Genomic DNA, 19,511 nt, shown 5'->3' with positions numbered 1-19,511 from the left:
AGTCACAATTTACGGTTTTGATTCTCTCGAACACAGCCATTACAAATGTACATACACACGTGTGTTCGAGCGTTAAGCCTAACGAAGCCGACTGTAGACGAAAGTCGGAGAGTGAAGTTGGGGGTAGGTGCACCTGCGACACCCGAAGGTCATACAGTGTAAGGGTTTTCCAACAGCAAGGCTCATATCAATATGGCAGTGTCAACATAGCTTCTATTGTTTATTTAATTTTTAAAAATAAATATCAAAATAAACTTTTCTAACTCTAACACATATCACACACTCATAAAAGGAAAACATAACATGTTTTCATTGGTTAGAGAGACTTTCATTTGTATCCCCTGTAGCTTTAGAATCCTGGCAATGTTGGTTCCTGTTTCAGTCAGGTCTTTGGCCATGTTCACGTGGGTCAAACAAAAACATTGATTGACAAATAGCGCTTCCCAAAATCCAGGTGATGGCTGCATGGTGCAGTTGGTGAGAAGCAACTGCAGCGACTTGAAGGGCGACTTCATAAAAAACAGATTTTTGTCAAGTTAATTCAGTCGACATGTAGTCAAGTCTTTTTATAACCATAATGTAACACACTTTGAAAGGCCAACTTTGTTGGTCAAACAAGCACTCATTTTCTTTCCATCTAGTTTGCCACAGAATGGCTGATTTACGGCCTCCTGGGTGGCGCAGTGGTTAAGGGCGCTGTACTGCAGCGCCAGCTGTGCCACCAGAGACTCTGGGTTTGCGCCCAGGCTCTGTCGTAACCGGCCACGACCGGGAGGTCCATGGGGCGACGCACAATTGGCCTAGCGTCGTCCGGGTTAGGGAGGGTTTGGCCGGTAGGGATATCCTTGCCTCATCACGCACCAGCGACTCCTGTGGCGGGCCTGGCGCAGTGCGCGCTAACCAAGGTTGCCAGGTGCACGGTGTTTCCTCTGACACATTGGTGCGGCTGGCTTCTGGGTTGTATGTGCGCTGTGTTAAGAAGCTGTGCGGCTTGGTTGGGTTGTGTATGGGAGGACGCATGGCCTTCAACCTTAGTCTCTCCCGAGCCCGTACGGGAGTTGTACGGGAATTGGATACCATGAAATTGGGGAGAAAAAGAGGTAAAATTAAAAAAATTAATTTTAAATAAAAAAAAAAGAATGGCTGATTTATATTTTATAGATTTGTTCTATAGTGAATGAACCATTACCAACATTCATGAGCCTCTGTAACTTTTTCTTGTAGAACTAAACACACAGCACATAGCCTCATTCTCTCTCTCTCTCATCACCCTGCTCCTTTCTCTCCCTCCCTCCAGGCGTTGGACAATGTCCCTCTGCTCTTCTCCATCCTGGCATGTAGAAGAAGACACGGGCGCCTTGGTGCGGATCACTTTTGTCAGGGTGGTGACCAACAATGATCACTGCCCTGACAAAAGTGATCCGCTCCATACACTGATCTAAGGTCAGTTTGGTGTTTTGGTCGTAATGGTTAAGGTTTTGATTTTGGATTCATGAGCTGATTTGAGATCTGTGCCTAGGAGTATAAACGCCCTACGCAACAGACTGATAGAGAGGTAATTGATCGCCCTCTAGAGGATACTGAACAATACTGCATTGTCATAGTAGCTTGACCTCAAATAGCCAACATTGTTTTCCATAGAACACAGCATATCTTTAAGCAGTAAGGCCCGAGGGGGTTTGGTATTGGCCAATATACCCCCTTAAGCGCTGTTCTTACGCACAACGTGAAGTGGAGATCCTGGACACAGCCTTTAGCAGTGGTAGTATATACTGGCCATAGGCCTAAACCATAAACCCCTGAGGTGCCTTATTCATATTATAAACTGGTTACCAACATAATTAACAAGCATTTTGTGTCATACCCATGGTATATTGTCTGGTATACACACAGCTGAAAGGCTGTTTCTGTCAATCAGCATCCTGGTCCCAAACTACCTGGTTTATAATAGGCTATAAATATAATTTGAACTGTATGGCGGTGTCTATAGCTAGATGTTGGCTAGAAGTACAACAAAGTGTGTGAAACTCGAACGGTTAAATCCATAATTGGTGATGGAGTAGGTCTACATTTAATCTGATTCAGCAATAATAACATGGCTAATCAGATTAGCAAACCCCGTTACAAGGTTGTAACTTTATAGTAAGAAGTAAGAATATATTTGGAGTCACTTCTAGACGGTTCTTTTCCATTCGTCATAACATGTTTCCCGTGAAACTCTCAGCGCCCATTCATTGGCTAACCTACCGGTTTGTTCTACGATTTTTAGATGACGATTGATCGAAATAATGTACATCAAACAAATTGTGCGTTTTTATTGGTAGAATGTTTTAAGCCCCGCCTCTAAAAGTAACACATTATACTTTCCTTCTTCCCGGAGCAGTGCTACATATATCTGTGCTAGGGGAAACTTCACCCAAAGCCACTTTCTTAACACTGTTCCGTCCAACGTCACATTACAGCAGACATGGACCACATGATCAACTGGAAGGTAAGTCAGATATATTAATAAAAGTATATTCATTAGTAACAATTAACATATGCTGAGCATCCCATGTTGTATTGTGTTCTATAAATCGTCCCTTATTTCGCTACGAGGTCGTTGATGTCTGGCAAGCTGCCCATCCTCTCCAATGTTGTTGTGACTTGATAGTGACACTTGCTATTTGCATGGACAGTGCAGTGTTACGTTTTAAGATATTTTTTATTCTCTGTTGTTGGTTAGCTACATTGTTATGAGTGCTTTGTACAGTGACGCATATGCAACGTTTTTAGGATAGTCTTGCTATAAATACTGCAGCCTACGCAGCACCGTTTATGTGGTCTAGTTCACGAGGGTCGTCTTGAGCAGGCATTGCGCTGAGAAGCAGATGTAAAATGAGCTGACTTTTAGAAGTAACTGAACTGACAGGTTCTAATTATAGAAAGATCAGCTAATTTGTTTTGAGGTGTGTGTGAGAGACAGACAGACAGAAGACAGGCCTAGTATATGGATGGTTGCAGCTGTCCTGCCAACTATGGTGACTGTTTGGGTGTCAGCTGACTTCTAGTCTTTTGACTTTTTGGTGCGGGGGTACTTGAGAAGGGGTACAGGGAATCCCAGGGGGTACTTGAGAAGGCTCATGAGACCATAGGTTTACTGGTAAAATGCACGAGGGGGTACTTTAGGGGTACTCCGAGCAGAGCAAAATTCAGATGGTGGTACAGTAACCGAAAAAGGTTGACAACCGTTGTTCTAGAGTGTTCCTTCCTTGAGGGATGGTAAGAGGGGCTGGTGGAGAGTGACTTGGTCCTCTACTTGGTCCACTGTGCAATTGGGCATGACAGAGGATTATATTAAGTCGGACAACTTTGTTGGTCAAACAAGCACTCATTTTCTTTCCCTCTAGTTTGCCAAAGAATGGCTGATTTTATATTTTATAGATTTGTTCTATAGTGAATTAACCTGTACATTACCAACATTCATGAGCTTTCATGACCTAAACACACAGCACACAGCCTCATTCTCTCTCTCATCGCCCTGCTCCTTTCTCTCCCTCCAGGCGTTGGACAATGTCCCTCTGCTCTTCTACATCCTGGCATTGAAGACCCTGGTCTTGTGCCTGGGCTTCGCTGGAGTGAAGATATATCAGGCTAAGAAGGAAGAGGCCAAGCTGAAGATACAGAGGGCAGAGCAGAGGAGGATAGCGGAGCAGGTGCAGGAGCTCCTGGATAACGAGCTCCTGGACAACAAGAAGGATGACTGACCCGGAGGAACAAGGGAGAGTGTGAGGAGATGAAAGGTGAAAGTGAATACAATACAAAATGAGTCCATTTGGAAATCAGTCAGCAATATAGACTGGGAGATAACAATGGGTGTTTCAAAGGGTATGATGCCTTAAAGTACAGTAGTTATTGGTCAGTTTGAGCTAAACATTTCCCCTCTTTCTTCCCAGGAACTACAGTATGTCATCTGACCAGACTGGTGACCTACATGCTCCAAGGATGGGGCGGAACTCTGATTGGCTGGTCTGGGGAGGAAGTGTTGAGAATGTCTAGTTCCTGTTGGACAGTACTCACCCAGAACAGGCCTGGGGTCCTGGACATTGCTGCGGGTGTCATTCTTTTTTTTTTACACAAACTTTTAACTTCAGAGCCACCAGATGTTTCTGTTGGAGCGGCCTTTCTTTGTCACATTTGATGTATAGAGCTGAATGTTGGAGACAGTGGTGTGATGGAGAGGTGGTCAGTCTATTGACTACACATTAGGGGGCATTTCATTCGTCCTGATAAAGGAGATGAGGAAGACACTATATAGCACTAAAGTCATGTCGACTTTTTCCCCCTGGTTCGTCTGTATGATTAGTGTACTTTTGGTACTTATTTTAATGATTTTATAGCTTTTTTTTTTACTTGCTGATTATCTCCATTAAGTGAAAAGCACTTAATCAAATGTATTATTAGACTGAGAAGTCTTAGTGGCTGTACATGGCTCAGTTCCTTGCACATTGTAAATTTGGTATTGGCACTGACCCTGTTTATATAGCTTCCTCTTATTTCTGATGTTTTTCTTAATTATTAGTTATGATATTGAGCACTGCACTGTTGGGTAGAGCTTACAAGTTAAGCATTTCACTGTACTTTTGTGCCTGTGACAACTAACTTGTAAAGGTGATAGTTTGAAAGGGTGCACATCCAACTGTCACCATAGGGAGGCAGCAAAGTGCCACCAATTGGCCAGAATGTGAAGTGGCTTCAGACAGATCTTGCCTATGTTGAACATTTGATGAAAATAAACCAACACATAATTAAAACAAACCACACATTCACATGACTTTAGCGGTGAAGTCTTTATTACATGATAACTCACTAGATTATTATTCAAAGTATAATAATGAATGTCAATAGTTCAGAGTACAAAAGTAGCTAAATGACTAATGCAACTAAACTGCTGGGGTGGATAACTTCATTCCAGATGTGCTGTGATGGCGCATGCATTAAACATTTCACAGTGCATCTACACAAGCCTCCCACTACAACCTATGAACCCCCCCCCCCCCCCCTCTCTCTCTGACAGCAGCGCACACAACCAACCCTCCTACAGTAACTGCAGTTCAGAGCCCTAATGGCCCCCAGTCAGCCCCAAAATAGCAGTGTAAGTCAAGTGAGACCAGCCATACTGGCCAGGAAGATGTGCAGCAAAAATGTACAGTAAGCTATGAAGACCCATGCAGGAGGCCATCCCTGACCCATGTGATCAGCGTGATATGGCAGCCATTTCTGTCAAAGGAGGATGAACTAGGAGGGGAGTTTGTAGTAACATCTCAATGCTATGGAAGCAGATGAGTCATTATTGGAGACATATTGAACAATAAGTCCATTTCATAGCAAATTAACCTGTCAAGGAGTGAATTCCAAGAAAGTTACTCTGAAGTGTTCTGTTTACAAATGTTAGGCCTGGAGTAAAGACCATTAGGAATTAGAATATTCATGAATAATAATTAGGTTTGTGATGTCATCACATAGAATGTAATTTGTACTCCTGATGAGTGAAACATTGTAAATCGCTGAGCTAGTGATGGCAGCATTCCACAGGAGGTTGGTGGCACCTTAATTGGGGAGGACGGGCTCGTGGTAATGACTGGAGCGCAATAGGTGGAATGGTATCAAACAGTTTGACGCCATTCCATTCGCGCCCTTTCAGCCATTATTACGAGCCGGCCTCCACTGCAGCATGCGCACACATCTTATAGACAAGAAAAGGATGGATCCAGTACACAGTAGGAAATGAGTCTATAGACAGGGTTTGTTACGGGGTCCTGAATTACAAATCACAATGAATCCAAAGAAAGTTGATCCCCCGGTGTCTCTCTAGAGAGGACTACAACATCTCTCTCTCACTACCATGCCTGACCATATACAACGGTTACAAAGCAAATGAAGTAAAACGTTTTTTTTACAGCAAAAATATTCAAAACATCCCTTGCTCTTTATTCTCTGTCTACTTCTCTTTCTCTCAAGTGTCTAATATTGTTCCAAATGGAGGACGAAAGAGATATTAAATGTGAAATGATAAGAGATGAATGTCTCTCGCTCTCTTTTCCTTTCTCTCTCTCTCTCCATGAAAAGGCAGGGCTTTGAGAGGCGACTCCCCCTAGTGTTAGAGAGGATGTTTTACTTGTCCCAACAGCATCCTCCCAGGGCCAGGTTGTCATTGACTTCTGAGAGGCAGATGTGGGAGACATGCTTTGTGGATGTTAGAGCGCCCCCTCTCTCTGCCGCTCACTGCATGACGCCGGGGGTGATGTCCGGACGCCGTGTCTGGATGATTTTGGGGCGAGGGGGGCGGTTGCTGCTGCTGGTGCTTCCTTCTGTGTCGTCTTCGCCCCCCGAGCTGTCCTGCTCGTTCTCACACACGTGGACCACTACGCTGGGGGTGGTGGGGGTGCCGGTGTGCAGCTCGTACTTCTCACCTAATTTAGAGTTGGAGAGAGGACCGTTAACACTGTAGGACTGGCCACAATCAAACTGATGGCAATACAAAGGACAGCTACTGTAATTCCATCACATTGAATTAAAATCAATTCTAATTTTAGGTTCCCATCCTCATTGTAGCAAGTGTGTGTGTGTGTTGTACCTGGCCCTAGTTTGGAGATGGCACAGAGAAGGTCATAGTTGATGACGGGCACGGCGTCCGGGGCCTGCTGCCACCCCACCGGTGGCGAGGCTGGGGGGGAGATCAGGAACTGTTTGTCTGGTTTAGGGGGCTCCAGGCGGGGACTGCCTATGAGGACGGACTGCAGGGCAGACGGGGAGGGGAGGGGAAAGTGAGACAAGAGGCTCAATGTAGATCAATAAAATCAATCAGTGCCAACACTGCTGCTAGCTAAATAGTGATGAACATGTTTTTTAAATCATTTGTTTACCTTTATTTAACTAGGTAAGTCAGTTAAGAACAAAATCTTATTTACAAAGCCCCCCCGGCCAAACCCTCCTCTAACCCGGACGAAGCTGGGCCAATTGTGCGCCGCCCTATGAGACTCCCGATCACGGCGATACAGCCTGGGATCGAACATGGGTCTGTAGTGACGCCTCCAGCGCTGTGATGCAGTGCCTTAGACCGCTGCGCCACTTGGGAGCTATTATTTGTAATGCATAGCATATTTCCACTACCAAAAGATCCAAGTAACTGAAAGTATGGGGGCATTGGGTGATGTACAGAAGTCGTGTTTTTACCTGTGCGAAGTAGAGGCGCATCTCTTTGCCGTTGAAGTCGCTCTTGTGCAGTCGGAGCCGCGCCTCAGCGGCAGCCAGTGCATCGCTGAAGTTGATTCTCACACGCCGGAAACTCTTAAAGAACTGGAAGTTCACGTCCGGGTCGAAGGAGCGGAACAGAGACTCAAAACTGGCCTATAGGAGGAGAGAGAAAAAAGAGAGGGTGAGAGAGAGAAGAGAGAGAGAGGGTGAGAGAGAGGGGGGTGTGAGAGAGGGGGGTGTGAGAGAAATAGAGGGGGTGAGAGAGAGGGTGAGAGGGCGAGACAGAAAGAGAGAGGGTGAGAGAGAGAGGGTGAGAGAGAGGGGGGTGAGAGAGAGGGGGTGAGAGAGAAATAGAGAGGGTGAGAGGGCGAGAGAGAGTGAGAGGGCGAGACAGAAAGAGAGAGGGTGAGAGAGAGAGGGGGGTGAGAGAGAGGGGGGGTGAGAGAAATAGAGAGGGTGAGAGGGCGAGAGAAAGAGAGGGTGAGAGAGAGAGAGGGTGAGAGAAATAGAGAGGGTGAGAGGGCGAGACAGAAAGAGAGAGGGTGAGAGAGAGGGGGGTGAGAGAGGGTGAGAGAGAGGGGGTGAGAGAGAGGGGGGTGAGAGAGAAATAGAGAGGGTGAGAGGGCGAGAGAGAGGGTGAGAGGGCGAGACAGAAAGAGAGAGGGCGAGACAGAAAGAGAGAGGGCGAGACAGAAAGAGAGAGGGTGAGAGAGAAAGAGGGTGAGAGAGAAGGTACAGGGTGAGTTAGATAGTGATGTTGCCACACAGCATTAGTAATGGGATGACGTAATACATTAAATAGATAATGGTCTGTTTACCCAGAAATAGGCTATGCTTCTCAAAACTGCTCAGTCACCATGATCCCACAGATAATAATAGTCTAACAAACATTAACTACAGTTATGGGACTGTGGCCTGGGAGAGAACCAGCAGTGGGAGAGAAGCCCAACAAAAAGCCTAAAACCAAGGGGCTCCCGAGAGTGGCTCAGCAGTCTAGGGCACTGCATCGCAATGCTAGAGGCGTCACAACAGACCCGGGTTTGATCCCAGGCTGTGCCGCAGCCGGCCGCGACTGGGAGACCCCCGGGTTACGGGAGGGCTTGGCCGGCCGAGATGTTCTTGTCCCATAGCGTTTTAGTGACTCCTGTGGCGGGCCGGGTGCATGCACACTGACACGGTCGCCAGGTGTACGGTGTTTCCTCCGACACATCGGTGCGACTGGCTTCCGGGTTAACCGGGCATTGTGTCAAGAAGCAGTATAGCTTGGTTGGGTCGTGTTTTGGTGGACGCACGGCTCTCGACCTTCGCCTCTCCTGAGTCCATACAGGAGTTGCAGCGATGGGACAATTGGATACCACAAAATTGGGGAGAAAAAGGGGTAAAACATTGAAATAAAACCCAAGACCAGTCCAGGCACAATGACAATAAAACCAAACCGCATAAAGGCTAAATGCATTGTGATTTGAAAGGCACATTTCTCAAGTGTATGAAGACTTGTACTGTAAGTACCTTTCCCAAAAACACTGTCACCAACCTCGTTTCATATCTTCAGTCTTTCAGGCCTAACGTTACCCACCCCCGCCCTTCTAAAAATAGCTGCTGCAAAATGCTTGACTAAACTGTCCCCTTAAAATGAGGAACACTGCCCGGTTGTCATGGCAACCACGTTCAACTTGTGTGCGTGCCTGGACTTGGTGAGCGTCGGGGTCCGTCGCTAAAGAAAGACCCAGTGTGACAGGGGTCTGATAGGAGCTCAGCTCAGACCATGACGATCGCTGCATCTCATTGGTCTAAAGCAGTTTGGAACGATTAGTTCAGAGAGAATGGATCACAAGCTGCAGCCAAGCACAGATCTAGGAACAGATTACCTAACCATTACAATCGACCTCAAAGGCTACAGAATCTGACCCTAGATCAGTTTTAGGAGACATATCAGAGGCGACATATAAAGCCTTCTTACCCGGGACTCAGGCCTGTCAAACACTTCCTGGTTGGTCACCGAGGCAACCAGGCAGAAGGCGTTACACTTGGTGGTCTTGAGGTGCATGATGGGAAGGGCAGGGAGGCAGAGGCCTTTCCACCTGATAATGCGGGAGGTCAGAGTTTGTGAGGAGGGGCCGGGATGAAGATGACAGGTGTGGGGGGGTTGCGCCGCCTTCCCCAGCGTGAGGGTTGAGGGAGATCTCTTTCCAACAAAAAAATATATATATATATATATATATATATATTTTCCTGTTTCCCTTACTTCCTCCTCTTCTCTCCCTCTCTCTCTGTTTGTACAGTCCACACCCCTTTAAGAGAGCTGTAAAAGCCTGCAGTCCTGGACAAACGAAGAGCCAAAATGTCCAGTGACGTTCAAGCCGGAACCAGTTAGCTACTGAGCAGCTAGCCCAGATCCAGAGTTAGCTCTCAGGTTCCACCCTTGGCAGTGAGGTCTGTAGGACAGAGACAGGCAGCTACACGACAGCTGAAAACAGTCCTCCGTCTAGGCTGTAGAACATTCCAACGAGACTATGGGCTGCATTTGTAAAAGTCTCATATAATACAGCCTTCTGTCTGGTCTCCAGCTCTCTCTGCAGCCACTTATATGAGAGTCACAACTACTGACGTACACCACAGCCCCTCCCTCTCTCTCTTTTCTTCCTTCGTTCCATGGTTCATTCACTCCCGGCCAACCCGCTGACACAGGGGGTGTGTCCTTCCTTTCTTCCCTCCCTCTCTCCTTTGCTGACAAATTAGAGAGGCAGTGAGACACACAGAGAGAGCGAGACAGACAGACAGAGGACTGGAAAATAACGAAATCAATCTTTAGCAGACTGAAGTGTTAATCTCTTCACTCTTCTCTTGTTCTCTCTCTCTCACTCACACACACACAAAACATATGACAAATCTGTTGCTTAGTTGTGAATGGAAAATATGTGCAAATCAGAAACTGGGTCCATGACTCTGACACAATAAAACCACACACACACACTGAATCAGCTTATCGGGGCACTTGACTCTGGCCTGCTGAGCATCAGTCGTGGGTATAAATACGCCCAAGAGCTTCACTACAGAGAGACACAGACGAGAGAGAGAGAGATAGACTAAAAGAGAGAGGTGGCAGAAGCACAGAGTACATGTGAAAAAGGGAGAGAGACAGCCTGAAAAACCGAGGTCTGTGTGGAGAGTAAGGGAAGAAGAGAGAGAGATGAAGGACAACTGGTTCTTATGGAAAGTATGCAGCTGGAGGCTTGATAACACAGAAGCTTTTATGGGAGTGTTATTAATAGCACTGAGGTGCTGTGAGAGGAAAAATGTATGAGAGAGAGAGAGAGACTAAAGTAAAGGCTAAGCATGTGTGTCTATAATGTATGTGCTAAATGTAGTATACACTTGTTTGTGTGTTAGTAGTGAAGTGACAATCTCTGTGTGTGTGAGTTTGTGTGTGTGTGTGAGAAAGCAAATGTTCCAGTGAGGGAATGGAAAATAGGAATATGAAACCAAAACAGAGAGGACGGAAAGAATGGCTGAGAGCCGCCGCCCCCCCCACACACACACAATGAGTGTTATGCAAAGTGGCTCTGAAAGAGATAGTGTGGGTGTGTATGAGACTAACTAACAGGGTAGGACAACGGTCTGGAGATGGTTAACACACATACACCCTCACACACACACACACACGGTGGGATAGAGGTCTGGAGATGGTTAACAACAACAAACACTCACATTGAACCTCCCTGCAGAGCAGCTGAGGAAGAGGGAGGCAGGCACATGTTTCCATACAACACCCACAAACTTTAAAACTAGCCTACACATCCATTTTCTTAAGACTACACCCACAGGCCTACATGCAAGTTAACAGTATAGAGGTATTGTGTCTGGACCCTCGACTGACACTTTTTGACAGCACTACTGTCATTCTGCATGCAGAGATCATCAACTCTTGTCTGATATGTCGTCTCCAGCTGCTGCTACATGAAAGGTAGTGAGTAACAAATCATACTAGCCATTGGCTGTGATTGACAAGCCAGTCGGCTAGAAGACAGAACCTAGAACAGCAGAGTGTGACCTCAGACAGTGACAGGTGGAACCTCAGAACTGGTTGTATATTCTAGAACACTCCACCATTGTCTGATCTGAGTGGCAGAAACAGCAGGAAAGACCAAAGTGTCACTGATAGCTATAATGAGCACCAGAAACCAGACAGCACAGACGCATGCACACCTTTACATCAAAGACTAGACAACAAAGAGATTCTGTCCCCCCAGCACAGCGTAGAGGGAGACAAGTGCACAGAGGTTGTACTCAGGCAGAGTATTTAAAGGTGCAATATGCAGAAATCGCTCCAACATTTCCTGGTTGCTAAAATTCTAAATTGTTTGCCTAATTTCAGTTTGTGACAAAACAAGTGTAGAGAATCATTGTACCATCTAAACTGCTGAGAAATATATTTTCTATAACCAAAACTATTGGATTTTCAGCTGTTTGAAGCTGGTGTGCAAAACTGAAAGTAAAAGACGCAAAAACAATACTTAAGAACGGGAAGAATAGAAATAGCACACATAGAACAGATATACCGCTTCTTAGACTTGCATTCAATGTGAATGGCAGATCTATAACTCACATTTATATGTGAATTTGGTTGATTTGCCCCAAAAAGTTACATCATGTAGCTTTAAGTCTCTACCAGCTGCAGTCTGGCACTAGCGTGCAAGAACACACACACTACTTGCTCTGCTCTCTCTCCAGGCCTGAGGCTTTGTGAATCAAATATCTCTACCACACAAATCCCTCAGTGAGTACAGTAAGACAGTACAGGTCACAGTTTCCATGAGGTAACCTCTGGGGTGTCACGTGTGTGGCCAGTCCCTGGTGGTGACCTGTATTAAAATGACCTGTTGTAATAATGTGTGGCCCTTACTGCAGGAGGGAAGCCATTCTGATTTGGACAGGACAGTTTACGTGATTAAGGGCAGGGATGGGTCTTAAAACTAGATGAATATCTGAATAGGATGGAAACGGTGTGTGTCTTTGTCAAACATTCCTAAAGGAGAACACAGTGTTGATGCACACAGTGGAATATTCCATCACATGATCTCTCAGCTGACTCAAAGCTCCTTAAAGGACGTGACCCTCTGAAAAGAAAAACACTTTTATTCCAAACAGTCAAGTTTTTATGACCTTTACCCTGTTTCACTTCCTTCTAAGCCCAATTGATTATTCAATCATTGATCTGTGTGTGTGTGTGGCTTGACCAGCTGTTCTGGTTTGAGCACCTGTCTCACTGTTTCTGCCCCCTCCCTTCCATGGAAGAGGCCATCAGTAGGAAAATACATTTCAGCTGAATCTGACACTATTCACCAATGTCACCACACCAGCTAGGCCTCTATGTTAAACATACAATGTGTAAATTCCATACAGCATTGACTTCTGTTTGCCATTTCTCACAATAGTACTGTTTGTATGGCCCATAGTAGTGTGTAGTAGACCCATGGTGAGTTGACACTTGGTTCTCATGAACAAAAGCAACAGTGTGTGGTAGGGCTGACCCCAATTAGTTGACTGGTTGATGGTCGCCCGCGGCCAAGTTGTTATTTTCTCCTTTGTTTGGAGCGCTCCTGTCAACGTTGATTAAGGACGCGCACCTGATTATGCACTGAAGTAGGCCTATATGCTACCTGGCCTATGTGCAAATGTAGGCATATAAATGTGCCCATTTGGCGATCTGATTGTATTTCTGATTGTCTTAACGCACCACCACTAATGAGAAGTGGAGCTTCTCAGAGTAATGTTTACGTCACCTAAAACAGTAAGCAAACGAAGTCTGTTTTTACATTAATTGAGAATGACAATAGTTCCTCAATGTACACAACCGGTCAAAAGTTTTAGAACACCTACTCATTCAAAGGGTTTTTCTTCATTTTCACTATTTTCTACATTGTAGAATAAGAGTGAAGACATCAACACTATAAAATAACACATATAGAATCATGTAGTAACCAAAAAAGTGTTAAACAAATCTATTTTATATTTGAGATTTTTCAAATAGCCACCCTTTGCCTTGATGACAGCTTTGCACACTCTTGGCATTCTCTCAACCAGCTTCATGAGGTAGTCACTTGGAATGCATTTCAATTAACATGTGTGTCTTGTTAAAATTTATTTGTGGAATTTCTTTCTTAATGCATTTGAGCCAATCAGTTGTGACAAGGTAGGGTGGGTATTAGAGGCTGACCGATTAATCGGAATGGCCAATTAAATTAGGGCCTATGTCAAGTTTTCATAACAATCAGTAATCTGCATTTTTGGACACCGATTGTGGATGATTTTTTTTGTTTGTTTTTTGTTGTTGTTTTTTTTAACCTTTATTTAACTAGGCAAGTCAGTTAAGAACACATTCTTATTTTCAAAGACGGCCTAGACGGTGAGTTAACTGCCTTGTTCAGGGGCAGAACGACTGATTTTTACCTTGTCAGCTTGGGTTTTGATCTCGCAACCTTCCGGTTGGTAGGCTGACTACCTGTTATGCGAGTGCAGCAAGAAGCCAAGGTAAGTTGCTAGCTAGCATTAAAAACGTATCTTATAAAAAACAATCAACCTTAACATAATCACTAGTTAACTACACATGGTTGACGATTTTACTAGTTTATCTAGCTTGTCCTGCGTTGCATATAATCGATGCGGTGCCTGTTAATTTCTCATCGAATCACAGCCTACTTCAAACGGGTGATGATTTAACAAGCACATTCGCGAAAAAAAGCACTGTCGTTGCACCAATGTACCTAACCATAAACATCAATGCCTTTCTTTAAAATCAATACACAAGTATATATTTAAACCTGCATATTTAGTTAATATTGCCTGCTAACATGACTTTCTTTTAACTAGGGAAATTGTGTCACTGTGCAAGCAGTCAGGGTATATGCAGCAGTTTGGGCCGCCTGGCTCGTTGTGAACTGTGTGAACCATGTATTCCTAACAAAGACTGTAATAAATTTGCCAGAATTTTACATAATTATGACATAACATTGAAGGTTGTACAATGTAACAGCAATATTTAGACTTAGGGATGCCACCCGTTGGATAAAATACGGAACGGTTCCGTATTTCACTGAAAGAATAAACATTTTGTTTTCGAAATTATAGTTTCCGGATTTGACCATATTAATGACCTAAGGCTCATATGTGTGTGTGTGTTATTATGTTATAATTAAGTCTATGATTTGATAGAGCAGTCTAACTGAGGGGTGGTAGGCAACAGCAGGCTCGTAGGCATTCAATAGAACAGCGTTTGACAGCAGCTCTTCGTTGTGCTTCAAGCATTGAGCTGTTTATGACTTCAAGCCTATCAACTCCCGAGATTAGACTGGTGTAACCGATGTGAAATGGCTAGCTAGTTAGTGGTGGTGCGCGCTAATAGCGTTTCAATCAGTGACGGCACTCGCGTTGAGACCTTGAAGCAGTTGTTCCCCTTGCTCTGCAAGGGCCACGGCATTTGTGGAGCAATGGATAACGATGCTTCGAGGGTGGCTGTTTTCGATGTGTTCCTGGTTCGAGCCCAGGTAGGGGCGAGGAGAGGGACGGAAACTATACTGTTACACTGGCAATACTAAACTGCCTATAAGAACATCCAATAGTCAAAGGTATATGAAATGCAAATGGTGTAGAGGGAAATAGTCCTATAATTCCTATAATAACTACAACCTAAAACTTCTTACCTGGGAATATTGAAGACTCATGTTAAAAGGAACCACCAGCTTTCATATGTTCTCATGTTTTGAGCAAGGAACTGAAACGTTAGCTTTTTTACATGGCACATATTGTACTTTCTTCTCCAACACTTTGTTTTTATATTACTTAAACTAAATTGAACACGTTTCATTATTTATTTGAGGCTAAATTGATTTTATTGATGTATTATATTGAGTTCAAATAATTGTTAATTCAGTATTGTTGTAATTGTCATTATATATATATATATATATATATATATATATATATATATATATATATATATATATATATATATATATATATATATATATAAATATAAATATTCGGCTGATTAATCGGTATAGGCTTTTTTTGGTTCTCCAATAATCGGTATCGGAAACGGCTTTGAAAAATCATAATCGGTCGACCTCTAGTGGGTATACAGCAGATAGCCCTATTTGGTAAAAGACCAAGTCCATATTATGGCAAAAACAGCTCAAATAAGCTAAGAGAATGTGATGAAACTGACTCTCATGAGGACCGCCACAGGAAAGGAAGACCCAGAGTTTCCTCTGCTGCAGAGGATAAGTTCATTAGTTACCAGCCTCAGAAATTACAGCCCAAATAAATGCTTCATTTTTATTTTACCTTTATTTAACTAGGCAAGTCAGTTAAGAACAAATTCTTATTTTCAATGACGGCTTATGAACACTGCCTTATTCAGGGTAGGAACGACAGATTCTTACATTGTCAGCTCAGGGATTAGATCTTGCTAACCTTCGGTTACTAGTGCAATGCTGGTCAACTAACAGACACATCTCAACATCAACTGTTCAGAGGAGACCTGTGTGAATCAGGCCTTCATGGTCGAATTGCTGCAAAGAAACCACTACTAAAGGACACCAATAAGAAGATGAGCCTTGTTTGGGCCAAGAAACATGAGGAATAGACATTAGACCAGTGGAAATCTGTCCTTTGGTCTGGAGTCCAATTTGGAGATTTTGGGTTCCAACCACCGTGTTTTTGTGAGACGCGTGTGGAGGTGCTTTGCTGGTGACACTGTCTGTGATTTATTTAGGAATTCAAGGCATACTTAACCAGCATGGCTACCACAGCATTCTACAGCGATATGCCATCTCACCTGGTTTGGGCTTAGTGGGACTATCATTTGTTTTTCAACAGGACAATGACCCAACACACCTCCAGGCTGTGTAAGGGCCATTTGACCAAGAAGGAGAGTGATGGAGTGCTGCATCAGATGACCTGGCCTCTATAATCGCCTGACCTCAACCAAATTGAGATGGTTTGAGATGAGTCAGACCGCAGAGTGAAGGAAAAGCAGCCAACAAGTGCTCAGCGTATGTGAGAACTTCAAGACTGTTGGAAAAGCATTCCAGCTGTAACAGGTTGAGAGAATGCCAAAAGTGTGCAAAGCTGTCATCAAGGCAATGGGTGGCTATTTTGATTTGGTTACTACATGATTCCATATGTGTTATTTCATAGTTTTGATGTCTTCACTATTATTCTACAATGTAGAAAATAGTAAAAATAAAGAAAAACCCTTGAATGAGTAGGTGTTCTAAAACTTTGGACCGGTAGTGTATTTGAAAAATCTTTACAGCTCTCTCCCTTTCGATAACAACTCAGCGTGAAAGGGAAAAATGTCATGCTCTTATCCAGTGGAAACGTCATAAAATAGACCTACCTGATTACTTCTTATCCATTGTGCAAATAGCCTACAGCTGTGTCTGTCTGTCCAGAGCTCACTGGCACAGGAAACTGAGGGCCCAGAATATGTTATACAATATCGCAAGTTTGCTAGTGTGAGCTGGGCCAGACCCAAGTTAATAGTTGATACAATGTTTCAAGTTCATTGCAGACAGGCCATGCGTAGCCAATGTGATTTATAAGATATTTATTTTATCATGATATTTTCTACCTGCAGGCTGCAATGTTTTTATTTGTTGGCTTAATGTAGGCTGTTTTTACATAGTTTCAATGGCAATAGAATTTGCATTTTAAGTTTGTATAATTTTTATTTTCGATTTGGATAGAATTTTGATTAACCACATGACAATGATTTTGAGATACAAAGATGTTGTTCTAAATTAAATGAAACTGTTCCATGAAAAAGTGCATTTGAAAACCATAACTAGCACGCAAATCGGTAGAAATTGTAAGATAAATTGACATTGCTCATGAGAAAGGTTGTGGACTCCTTGTGTAGCCTATTACCAGCAACTACATGAGTATGGTTGGGTCAGGTTAAGGTTTTTTATTCTGGTTATGTTGATCTCTGGCTTCCTCTTGAGTCATCTGTGTCTTATTTCATCAAACAATGAGCTTAAAGCATCAGACAAGCTCAGCACATGTAATTGATTTTATTCAAACAAATAGAGTGCGTCTATATGGAAAAATAAGTTTAAAAAATTCCAATCACTCGAAAAAATATATATATACACCCAATTTGTTTTAATAAAATTAACTATATGCAGAACGGACGACTTTCGGTCAACCAATATAAATGTTTTTATCGGGACAGCCCTAGTGTATGGATTTATTCTATTTGCTTTAAACAAATTGCAAGGCATAAGGCTTAGTCTGTGGATGTGGGAATACTACGTAGAACAAAGTCTTTAATTTCTCCCCTTTTCAACTTCATCTCTTCCTGCGTATAACTGCTGTCCTTCCTGTTCCTTCCTTCCTGCCAGCTCCAATGGAAACTCTCTCTGAATCAAAGACTAGCCTACACAGAGCGGAAGAATGTTGTGTACACTGAAAAATACATTAGTCAGATTTCCAACGCAAAAACTCAGCCCCTGTGACACATTCACCTGACCTCAGGAAGGCTAGATGTTATCAGAGACTGAGATAATGGGAGTGTGTACCAGATATGCATTTTACTAAAGATACCAATCTTTGTTTATGATTTAGGCTATATCCTCAAAGTCCAGAAACGGTTTTGACTGAATAGGGCCCCTGCTTGCCAATTCTCTCCCTGCTGTTGTTCAGGAGGATCTCCTGAATGACATCTGGCCTAGTTAGAGCACACACACTTTTCCATTGTTCCGATTACAGTGTGTTATCACAGTCTACTTCCAGTGGCCTTCATTTGACTGACAAAGAGGTCACAGCCACCTCAGCCAAAACCCCTGACAAGAGATCGGTGAGAGGAGCAGCGATAACTAGACATGTTTGTGCCATATCACTTTCACTTATTGGCTAGCTAAGTGGTCATGAAGGAAAGAAGACAAGGAAAGGAAGCAGTAAAATAAACACTCTTAGGACCTTTGCCTGTGTGCATCTGTCCTTGGCTAAGCTCTCCCAGTTAGGACAGAATCTCAGTATTTCCAAGCTTCCTGTATTCTGGTCTGGTTATGGGGGAAAATCTAGTAATGTTCTTGCTGATGGAACTGTTCCAACCCCTATGGAATCAGGCAGGGGATGGAAGGGAACCATTTCCATGTGTGTGATGAGGGTGTGAGAGGTGGATTGGAACTACACAACTAGGAGCCTAAGACTCATCTTAAGAAAGATGCCAATTCTTTGGAGGAGTGGAATGTAATACTATCTTTGGATTGAACATGAGCCTGAGAGCGCACGCACGCACGCACACGCACCCGCACACACACACACATACATAAATAGGTTTAAGTTGTTTAGTAGGGAACCATTGTAATGTAATGCAAGCTTGCTTTGGTTGATTGCTTTGATCCACCATAACACACATCCTTACCTTCAGAGTTTGGTCATTGAAAACATCTTCAGTTACTTTGCATGCGATAAGGGCGTTGGGAAGGTCGGTAAACTGCACACCGACCGTTGCCTCAGCACCATCGCTCTTCTCTGATTTCTGCATCTTACTTGTTCTAGTCGCGCCAGGTTAGTTGTTTCAACTTGCAGTTCGGACCTAGCAGTCACTGTAGCTAAATATACTATGGTCCTCCGTTAGCTTTCAGCTAGCTAGCCAGCAGAAGCGCTTAGCTACTATCTCATCGCAAGCTCCTTAGATTCGTCATTAATTAATGAGCAAAAGTTAAATAACTAATGTAGCTATGTTGTTTTATGACCAAATATTTCTCAGTAAATTACATTCAAAATGCATATTTCACTAAAAACTGAAAGTACTGTTATAGAGCTGGTGGCACATCAAATAAAGGAGATGACGTCAAGGGGACGAAAAACAGCTGATGCGATTTTCCGGTTTAGAACTGTCGCAACGCAGCTTCACTGATCACTGCAATTCGGGATTGTCCAAGAGATTACATGATAACGAGTTTGACTCATACAGTCTGTTTTAGATCAGTGATGTCTACGCAGCGCTTTACCCCATTGCAAATTACTGGAACGCTCCGAAGGTGATGGCACATTAGCTGTCAGTGTTGAGTTTTAGTACACTGTCATTTTGCCCTGAACTGTTCGTTGCAAATGCCGTACTTATGTCTACTGAAGTGAAGTCTATTTACTTATACTGCCCTCTACAGTCAGTAGTAGATTATCTTTTTTATTTGAAGCGTATGATGGAAGCATCATCAATATGTTTAGATCGAAGAATGGAATTATAAAGAAAAATAATTACT

General features: G+C 43.5%; 2 protein-coding genes across 4 annotated transcripts; one reads left to right on the top strand and one right to left on the bottom strand.

Moving 5' to 3' along the window:
* Positions 1-2,222: 2,222 nt before the first annotated feature.
* On the top strand, positions 2,223-4,812 carry smim11 (small integral membrane protein 11). Of its 2 annotated transcripts, none has more exons than XM_021608242.3 (3): positions 2,223-2,491; positions 3,543-3,782; positions 3,936-4,808. In XM_021608242.3, exons 1-2 carry the CDS (start codon positions 2,468-2,470, stop codon positions 3,744-3,746), a joined length of 228 nt encoding a protein of 75 aa, XP_021463917.1. In that variant the 5' UTR covers positions 2,223-2,467; the 3' UTR covers positions 3,747-3,782; positions 3,936-4,808.
* Positions 4,813-4,814: 2 nt separating this feature from the next.
* On the bottom strand, positions 4,815-19,379 carry rcan1b (regulator of calcineurin 1b). Of its 2 annotated transcripts, none has more exons than XM_021608527.3 (4): positions 18,668-19,379; positions 7,216-7,389; positions 6,617-6,776; positions 4,815-6,452 (listed from the first exon to the last, which is right to left on the bottom strand). In XM_021608527.3, exons 1-4 carry the CDS (start codon positions 18,788-18,790, stop codon positions 6,262-6,264), a joined length of 648 nt encoding a protein of 215 aa, XP_021464202.2. In that variant the 5' UTR covers positions 18,791-19,379; the 3' UTR covers positions 4,815-6,261. The 2 variants fall into 2 exon arrangements, with proteins under 2 accessions (XP_021464202.2, XP_021464203.2); XM_021608528.3 differs by lacking the exon at positions 18,668-19,379 and adding an exon at positions 9,197-9,888.
* Between the last annotated feature and the right edge of the window lie 132 nt (positions 19,380-19,511).

The sequence above is a fragment of the Oncorhynchus mykiss genome, chromosome 7, assembly GCF_057628025.1.
Source record: "Oncorhynchus mykiss isolate SJ-2025 chromosome 7, ASM5762802v1, whole genome shotgun sequence".
In the NCBI taxonomy this organism is placed as follows: Eukaryota; Metazoa; Chordata; class Actinopteri; order Salmoniformes; family Salmonidae; genus Oncorhynchus; species Oncorhynchus mykiss.
The sequence above is the reverse complement of the archived record's forward strand: the minus strand, read 5'-3'. Positions and strand labels throughout refer to the sequence as shown.

Bases quoted from the DNA above. Each gene is read 5' to 3' on its own strand.
- smim11 (XM_021608242.3), top strand. From the start codon at position 2,468: ATGGACCACATGATCAACTGGAAG. The intron at 2,492-3,542 runs GTAAGTCAGATA...CTCTCCCTCCAG, and splicing joins ACCACATGATCAACTGGAAG to GCGTTGGACAATGTCCCTCT.
- rcan1b (XM_021608527.3), bottom strand. From the start codon at position 18,790: ATGCAGAAATCAGAGAAGAGCGATGGTGCTGAGGCAACGGTCGGTGTG. The intron at 6,777-7,215 runs GTAAAAACACGA...TCTGCCCTGCAG, and splicing joins TGCGCCTCTACTTCGCACAG to TCCGTCCTCATAGGCAGTCC. The intron at 6,453-6,616 runs GTACAACACACA...ACTCTAAATTAG, and splicing joins CATCTCCAAACTAGGGCCAG to GTGAGAAGTACGAGCTGCAC.